The 8,256-nt window shown below is 57.6% G+C and overlaps 1 protein-coding gene across 1 annotated transcript; it reads right to left on the bottom strand.

Moving 5' to 3' along the window:
- Window positions 1-3,384: 3,384 nt before the first annotated feature.
- Window positions 3,385-6,538, bottom strand: NKX2-5 (NK2 homeobox 5). The gene is made up of 2 exons (XM_024753428.1): window positions 6,074-6,538; window positions 3,385-4,495 (listed from the first exon to the last, which is right to left on the bottom strand). The coding sequence occupies exons 1-2, from the start codon at window positions 6,402-6,404 to the stop codon at window positions 3,855-3,857; spliced, it is 972 nt and encodes a 323-aa protein (XP_024609196.1). The 5' UTR covers window positions 6,405-6,538; the 3' UTR covers window positions 3,385-3,854.
- Window positions 6,539-8,256: the final 1,718 nt, after the last annotated feature.

Genomic DNA, 8,256 nt, shown 5'->3' with positions numbered 1-8,256 from the left:
AGGTGCGTGGACTTCAGTAGTTGTGGCCCAGAGGCTTACTTGCTCTGCGGCATGTGGGATTTTCCTGCACCAGGGATCCAACCCGTGTCCCCTGCATTGACAAACAGAGTCTTAACCACTGCGCCACCAGGGGAGTCCCGCGTTTATTGTGAAGAGCTAGGACAGTGCTCGTACCGCAGAAAGCTCCATGAGTTATAAATGAAATCTAAGCCACTGGCCCCTTTTTCCAGGAGCCCAGTCTAGCAGGGAGGTCATCAAGACCCGGAGCTGCCGGGCTGTTGGCTCCTGCAGTGGAGCGCCCGCGGCCTGAGCCGGGAATACCTCCCAGAGGAAGCGAGGGGCAGGCCCACGAAGGGCGTGCCTGCCAAGGAGCAGCCAGGGTTCCCGGCCGCTGTCAAGTCGTAAAGTTCCAGGCAACCCTGCGTGCTCTGAGCATTCGTTTAAATACAGGTATTGAAATACGCCACATGACATCGATTTAATGGGGAATCTATACAAAATAAAACGGGAGCTATTATGATTTGGCCAAACCTGTGTCTGTTCGCTGGGAATAACGCTAGGAAGCAAGAGGACTTCTGGGCAAGAGCTCGGCGGAAAGGGGAGAGGCGTGGTGGCCCAGCCTCTGTGCTGGGGACCCTCAGCCTGGGCTCTCGCCCGCCGGCTGGTGCAGGGCGGCGCTGGGCTTGAGGGAAGCACTCCACCTCAGCCTGCGGAGCCAGCTTCTTTCTTTTTAATGTCACGGTTTATCATCTCATTAATTTTTAACGGCGGCGGGTGGCTGATTTTTTTAAAAAAATTATTGAGTATAACTATTTCCCTAGGTGCGCCCCTGGCACTCCGGGCATGCAGAGTCCGCCTGTACCGCGCTGATCTCCGCGGGCTTTGCCACCTCGGAGGTCCCCAGCATTTCTCACTTTTCTGTCCTGGTTGAATATTCTCACTCTGCACGCTTCGTTTATAGAATACTTGGAAAACAAAACAAATACTGCCGATTTGATTTGCGAAGGGGTCGCTATGGGAAGGCGGGCGTCATTAGTTTAAGATAGTAATGACCCTTAGACCCTCATCCCCCTGGCTCCCGGACCCAACACCCTCGTCTGGCGAGAGCCGTGTGCCGCTTCCCAGGGCTCTGCGCACTACAGTTTACTCCATAATGAGCCTGGATACCGAGGCTGAGATCCTCACCCCACTGGTGAGAACGTAGGCTCGCTCGGGGCAGGGAGCAGCGTCCCGCTGCATCTTGAAGAGCGACGTGAACGGGCTCTCGGTTCTTAAACACGCCCACGCCCATCCCCGCCCTTCAGTATCTGCCCGGTGGGTTTCCCAGTTCCGCGCTTAGGAAATGTATGACCTTGACCATTACCTTAACCTTTGGTCCTCAGCTTCCTGGCTTGCAAATTAAGATGGATTAGATTAGAGAACCCCGGTAAGCATTTAGCCCGGAGTCCTGGCTTTCAGTGAGCCCAAAGCCAGCCAGCCATTGTTATCCGTTTGTGAGAGACCTTGGGGTCACTCAGCTGGTCCCTGAAGGATGATAAAGAGGGAGACAGAGGCATCATAGAAAAACCGTAGCAGTATAACGTTGTGAAAAAAAATTTTTTTTCTCTCTAATGTTACCGTAGACGAGTGTAAGATGAGAAAGGCCCACGGACATGCAGGACCCCGGGGTGGGGGCCGGCTGGACACTAATTAAGGGTGAGAATGTGGATGAGCTCCGGGTCGAAGGATTCCCCGGTTGTGTGAGTTAGGCCGCCTGCTGGGGCTGCCTGGTAGGAAAGGGCTGTCTGAATTAAGAGCTGGTCTGGTGGTCTGGCACTGCCTCCGGGTGCCCTTCCATGAGATGGGACCGCGGTGTGCATCTCGGAGTAGGGTCGTGGGCTCAGGAGGTGGTGTGCAAGTGCCGAGCTGAACACTTCCCCTCCCCGCAGTCCTCGGCTTGGACTCTACAGCAGAGAGATTCAAGTCCGAGGGCCCCGAGCCAAGCTCTGAGGCAGCCTTTCCCAGTTCCTTACAGAGCACAGCCCATAACCCTGCAATGGTCGAGTGCATACACCCCAGCATCCCTGAATCGCAAGCTGCGTCCAGCTCAGCTCTTAGCACTTAGAATCTCCTGGCGTCTTCCCCTATCCCCAAAGGCGGTGGGGTGAGCCTGAGGAATAGAGGACGGTACAGGCACTGGCAGAGCTGCCTGGTCCCTGGCTCGACAGAAGGGTGGCCCCAGGCCCGGCTTGGGGACTCTTCCCCAGCCTAAGAGGCGCACTGAATCAGGATATGCCGGGAGCAATGTTTTGTCTTCCACCAAGAGCTCTGGGACCAGGCAGCCAGGCCTGTACTTTCCAGGCAAAATTCAGAAAAACCCACATTCCACAGGAACACAAAGTCCCTGACTCCCTCCCTTTTTCCTCCCTTTTAAAGAATTGAATTAGCTCCTCTTGACTTTGGAGGCTAGCGGTAGATGAGCTGGAGGTAGAGGAGCTTGGAAGTCAGGTCCGAGCCCCTGAGGACTGGCGGGACCTGAGTATTTTTGTTATTTTTATTTTATTGATGAAAAAACAGGGGAAGGCAGCAAGAAACTCCCACAGTGAGCAGGTTTTTAGCTGGATTTCCCTGAGCCTCAGTTTTCTCATCTGTAAAATCTATACAACAGCATTCGTTGGTGAGGACTAGTGCAAAATTCGTTAAATGCTGAGAGGCGGCCAAATGGGGGAGAAGGGTTCCCTGACTACGTGAATTCATGGGGGCCTAGCCACAGAAGGAGGTGAGCACGGTCCGCCAGAGGCCTCTTTGTGGTCCAGGCTCTGCACTCTGCCCAGCCAAGAAACTGGTGAGACCGGGCCACGGCGTTGGGCTGGGGAGTTCTGAGGAGCTTGACAAAGGTTTTGGTTCTGGGCTTTTCCATCTATAAAATGGGCTGCAGCATTCTTCTAAGCGGGATGAGTTCTGGTGCTTTCCAATCGCATAGGGCCTAGGTGCCTTTGCCCTCCATGTAATGCCCAGTACCCGGAACAGTGCCTGGTACATAGTAGGGTTAAGGAGGTGAGGTTGAGACCTCTGGGCCAGTGTCCTCAGTCTCTGAAGTGAGACCCAGAGGCAAACCTCATTTCTACCAGTGCTGGCTGTTTGCTCACAGGCAAGTCATTAAACCTCTCCAGGCCTCAGTCTGCTAAACTTTAAAATAGGACCTCCCTTTGTCGGATTATTGAAGGTTACATGAGCAGTCCCAGAAAGCACCTGACATGGGACCCAGCACAGGTGAGTCTTTATTCATCATTATTGTCAATTTGCTCAGTGAATACCCATCCCTACAACTCAAGGCCGGCTGGCCTCTGCCCTCCAAAATTCAGTTTCTGAAGCGCCGCAAGCTGAATGAAGCACACAGGAGGATCAGCGCACTCTCTTTAATGGGAAGGAGATTCTCATTTCTTACAGAAACAGGTAAAAACATAAATACCAGGGGTGGGGGCAGCGGCAAGGCAGCAAGGGCCCGGGCGCCCGGCCCAGGTTCGAGGAAAGGCGGCCGGATGTTAGGCCTGCCGCGCCCGGGCTCCCAGTCCCAGCTGGCCGGTGTTCGGCAGACTGGGGATGCCCGTGGGCTCTCGGAGGGCACTCCCGGGGCGACGGCTAAGGCACCAGGCTGCGGGATCACTCACCGCCAGCTCCGTAAGCCCGACCACAAACTCTCCCTCGCGTGGGGACAAAGGCGCACAGGGCAGGTAAAGCTCCGGGGCCTCCGTGGGAGTGAATGTGACATCCGAGGGACGCAGGATCGTGTCGGGAGCCCTCCCTCTCCTCGAGAGTCAGTGCCCTTCTTTAGAGGTGGGATCGGTCGGGGGCATCCCACACCGGTCCCTTTCCTACCAGGCTCGGATACCGTGCAGCGTGGACACTCCTGAGTTGCCCTGCGGAATCCCGGGGCTCTGCACGGCGTTCAAGTCCCCGACGCCGAAGTTCACGAAGTTGTTGTTGGCGGCCGCCGTAGCCGACTGCGCCGGTGGCGGCCCGGCGGGGTAAGCAGCGGTGCAGCTGTAGCCAGGGCTGCAGGCCGCGCCACCGTAACCCGGGTAGGCGGGGTAGGCGTTATAGCCGTAGGCGTTGAGGCCCACGCCATAGGCTGGCGCGTAGGGCGCCGAGTCCCCGAGGCAAGGCTTGCCATCGCGCACCAACACTGGCACCGCGATCCTGCGCGCTGGCGGCGGCGGTGGCGGGGGCAGCCCCACCAGCTCCAGAGTCTGGTCCTGCCGTTGCCGCTTGCACTTGTAGCGCCGGTTCTGGAACCAGATCTTGACCTGCGTAGACGTCAGCTTCAGCACGCTGGCCAGCTGGTCGCGCTCCGGAGCCGACAGGTACCTCTGCTGCTTGAAGCGCCGCTCCAGCTCGTAGACCTGCGCCTGCGAGAAGAGCACGCGCGGCTTCCTCCGCCGTCGCGCCCGGGGTCGCTCGGCGCTGTCCGCCTCAGGCTTCTCCAGCTCCACCGCCTTCTGCAGCGCGCACAGCTCTGAGGGGGAACAGAGTGGCAGAGAGACGCTGGGTCACAGCGACCCGACCCCCCGAGCTCCCGCCGGCTGATGAGCCCCAGTGGGTGCCACCCCATCCTGCCTGGAGCCCCCAGCTTGACTACGGGTCACTCTGCCGGCTGCGCTGGGAGCTGCGACTGCTCGGTTTCCGCTCGACAGTCAACATTTGTTGACTGCCTACTATGTGCCGGGCACGGCTCTAGGCACAGGAGGACAAAACAAGACAGGTCCCTGCCCTCGGGTTGGTTCACATTCTGGTGAAAGAGATGGACAGTGACTTAACGACTTCAGGTTGCAAAGAAAATAAAGCCAAGTGATGCGCTGGGGTGAATTAGATTAGGACTACTTTGGTTTGAGAGGTTAAATGAAGGAGACCTAGGCCTCACACCAGGGTCGGTGGCACTATCTCAAAATTACGGGAACCGAAGAAACAGAAGGCCAAGAGGTGTTGGTTTGGTGATCTATCAAAGGCTCCCGTGCAACTGCTGCGGAGATTTTGCAGCGCCCAAAAAGCAGCGCGTGGGCAGGCGGCCCTGGATTCCAATTGAATTTGAATCGGTAGTGACCAATTCAAGCTGCCGTGCCCTCCGGCAGCTGTTCCTGAGGCCTCCCCTCTGCAACTAGACAAACTTTTGTAGGATCACAGAAAGCCCCTCTGGGCTCTCGGCGGCCCTTCAGCCAGTGCCCCTGGCCTCCCCAGGTTCTTGCGGACCCCGCGTTGGGCCACCGTCTCCCCGACGCGCCCTTTCCACCGGCGGGCAAGCCTCCCCCTGGACCTCGGGATGCGCGCGGCGATCCGGCCGACTTCCCCAAGTCATCTCCTCCATTGCCCCACGCCTTTCGTCGCGCGGCATTTTCTAACTTTTTCCAGGAGAGAACCTCTCGGCCCTGGCCGCGTGGGAAAATTGTTATGGAAAAATAAAGCTGCTAAGTCAGATTCTTGAGAGTCCGGAGTATCCCATTTTAAATTCAAGATCCTTGTTCTCAAACATTCCACTCTCAGGGCACAAAGGAGGAAAGGCCCCAGCCACCCCGGGTAACGGGTGGGCTATAGAAGGTCCTGGACCTGCTCCAATTGTGTGCAAAAGTATGTCTGGCGTGCAGCATTTTGATTTCTGTTTAGTGGTTTTCATCAGATCCTCAAAAAGACCCTCAAGAGATTAAAAAAAAAAAACCGATATTCAGACTCTCTCTCTCTCCCTCTGTTCTGTCTACCACAAACGGATCGCTCAACTTCAACTTCATAACAAATCCAGGAGCAGGGCTGCCGCCGCCTGGGGCTTTGTTAGGCCGCAAGAAAGTATATATATATTTCTCTCCGGTCTCTTGTTTCTGATCGTCACGATCCAGCATTTCCTCTAAACCTCCGACTGGAAGCGTGGGGCGGGGGTGGGGGGAGACCCTGGCGACAACCTCGCTTCTCACATTCGGAGCCCCCTTTGCTCGACCATCCGCCCAGGCACTCGCCTCTCCTCTACCCAAGCCAGAGTTTCTTGGCCGCGAGGTTTGGGGACGAAAGCAACCCCAGAGGGGAGAAGGAGCCTGTGTTTCTTCCTCACCTTTCTTATCGGCTCGAGGGTCCTTGGCAGGGTCGGGGTCGCCATAGGCACGCGGATAGAAGGCGGGGGCGGCTGAGAAGGCAGGCAAGCACTTGGCGGGCGAGGGCGCGGGGCCCAGCTCGGCGCGCAGCTCGGGGAGGCCGGGCGCTGCGGCCTCCGGCCCCGCGTAGGCCTCGGGCTTGAAGGCGGCCAGCATGCAGGAGGCGGGCGCCAGGGTGGCCTCCAGGCGCGCGGAGAGCTCCCCGGCGGCCAGGCTGCGCTGCTGCTGCTCCAGATTCAGGATGTCTTTGACCGAGAACGGCGTGGGCGTGAGCGCGGGGCTGGGGAACATGGTGGCAGCGCGCGTCTCACAGCGCCAGGTGGGCGGCAGAGAGCAGAGCTGCCCACGGCCCCCGGCAGCCTCCCTGCATGGTGCCCGCCGCGCGCCCGCGCACCCGCCTTCCAGCTCGGGATGTGGCCGGGCGGCAGGTAGTGCGGGGCGCAAGGGGCAGGAGAGGCGGGACCAGGCCGGAGGAGGGGGGCTCAGCCTGCCATTGGGCCGGGGGCCTCGTTGACAGGAGCGATGAGCACTTTCGGGTCACCTAATATAGTCATACGGCTCAAAAAAAAAAAAAAAAATCCCGCTCTGCTTTTTAAAGGGCCCGCAACGCGTTCGGAAGACTCCTTTCGCTCCTGCAGCCTGAGATTTGTCCAAAACATTAGCCTGAAAATCCTACCAGCACAGGAAAGGACCCGATTATTCTCCGAATCCGCCCTTTAGGCCGGGTTGGGTGGATCTGGGATTTGAAGAAATGTTCCTCAGCACCTGAAACAGAATAGGGAAGGATCTGGGATTGGGTGAGGGCTGGGGGGACTGAGTTATTTCCAGAAGTTGGAAAGGCTTTCTTTATTACTAACGGTATGGTGTGTCCGACTTGGAAGAATCTGAATAAGAAGAGAAGCATTGGGGAAAGGGTTTGCTCTGGGGCGATGGCAGGAGGGGGCCATTCTGGACAATTTTGGGATTCTGTGTAGTACTCCCTTTGCCAGGAGGCCAGGCTCTGGGGGCTCCTGGGTGAGTCAAGCTGAAAAGCAAGGTGGGTGGTTGTAGGACGGAGGGGGACTGCCTACAGTAGTGTAAGTGTACAAACACAACTCCAGGGGGCACCAGTCACTGCCAGTCTCTTCCCTGAGAGATGACCCTCCCCTTAATAATGAAACAAATCCAGAATCCCGGCAAAGAAACTCAGCTTCCCAGAAGAGAGCTGTCTTCTAGGGCATCCTAGCTCCCAGTGGCCTTTTCTCCTATTCTTGAGGGCCCGTCATTCTGACCTCCCTCTTTCCCCTGCCCTCCCTGCCTAGCAGCGAGTCCCCTAGGCCTTTGTCAGCACAAGGGACTCAGGTCCCAGCTCAGGTTTAGGTCTCAGGCAGGCGGGGCTCCTCTGAACTCAACGTGGCCAAGATTTCTCTGGGCCGGCTCCGAGTGGGGCGCCGCGGCGGCGGCCGGGCCAGGCGCATGGGGGGTGGGGGCCAGGGTGTTAATTTTTAGCCCAGGGTCAGTAAAGTAGGGATCTTCTGTCAGAGAAACAAGTAAGTGTTTCCTGGGAGCAAGCTACCCGGTCAGATCCTGCGCTAGCCCACCTCATCCTTCTGGGTCCCTTGGGAGATCTGATGAAAGCTTGGGGGGCCTTCCCCTCACCCCCAGAAAACTGCAGAGAGGCGCTCTATTTTGTGTACAATTTCAGGGAGGATTTGGGCAGACAGAATGGCCCCAGGTTATGGTCTCCGCCTTATCCTATCTCTAGCGATGTCGAGGCTTGTCAGGGGAAAAACGTCGACTTCCCACCACCCTAGCTTCTGCGGGGAAGTCCGGGTGGAGCGCGCCGACCTTCTGAGAATGGAGACTTGTAGGGCTCGGCTCCTTGCGGAGGGCGAGTTGGGGACCAGGGAAGAAGCGTTTGAACCAGAAGAAAGGCACACAGGACCAAAGGCAACCTAAGGACAGGGCTCAGGGCCTTAGATTCCAGAATGCGCCCTCAAGGCGCCCAGGAAATGCATGAAGCAGGTCCAGAACGTGAATCTTAGGGTGCTCAAGCCTGACGGTGAACCGTCGGTTAGGGCCACCGGGAAGGGCGCCAGTGAAGTCAAGCGTAGGCCTAATGTTGGAACTTTGCCAACGCCTCATCAAATCCACACTCCCGGGA

Source organism: Neophocaena asiaeorientalis, unplaced genomic scaffold (genome assembly GCF_003031525.2).
Source record: "Neophocaena asiaeorientalis asiaeorientalis breed wild unplaced genomic scaffold, Neophocaena_asiaeorientalis_V1.1 scaffold268, whole genome shotgun sequence".
In the NCBI taxonomy this organism is placed as follows: domain Eukaryota; kingdom Metazoa; phylum Chordata; class Mammalia; order Artiodactyla; family Phocoenidae; genus Neophocaena; species Neophocaena asiaeorientalis.
Note: the sequence above shows the minus strand (reverse complement) of the source record. Positions and strands in the feature narration are given on the sequence as shown.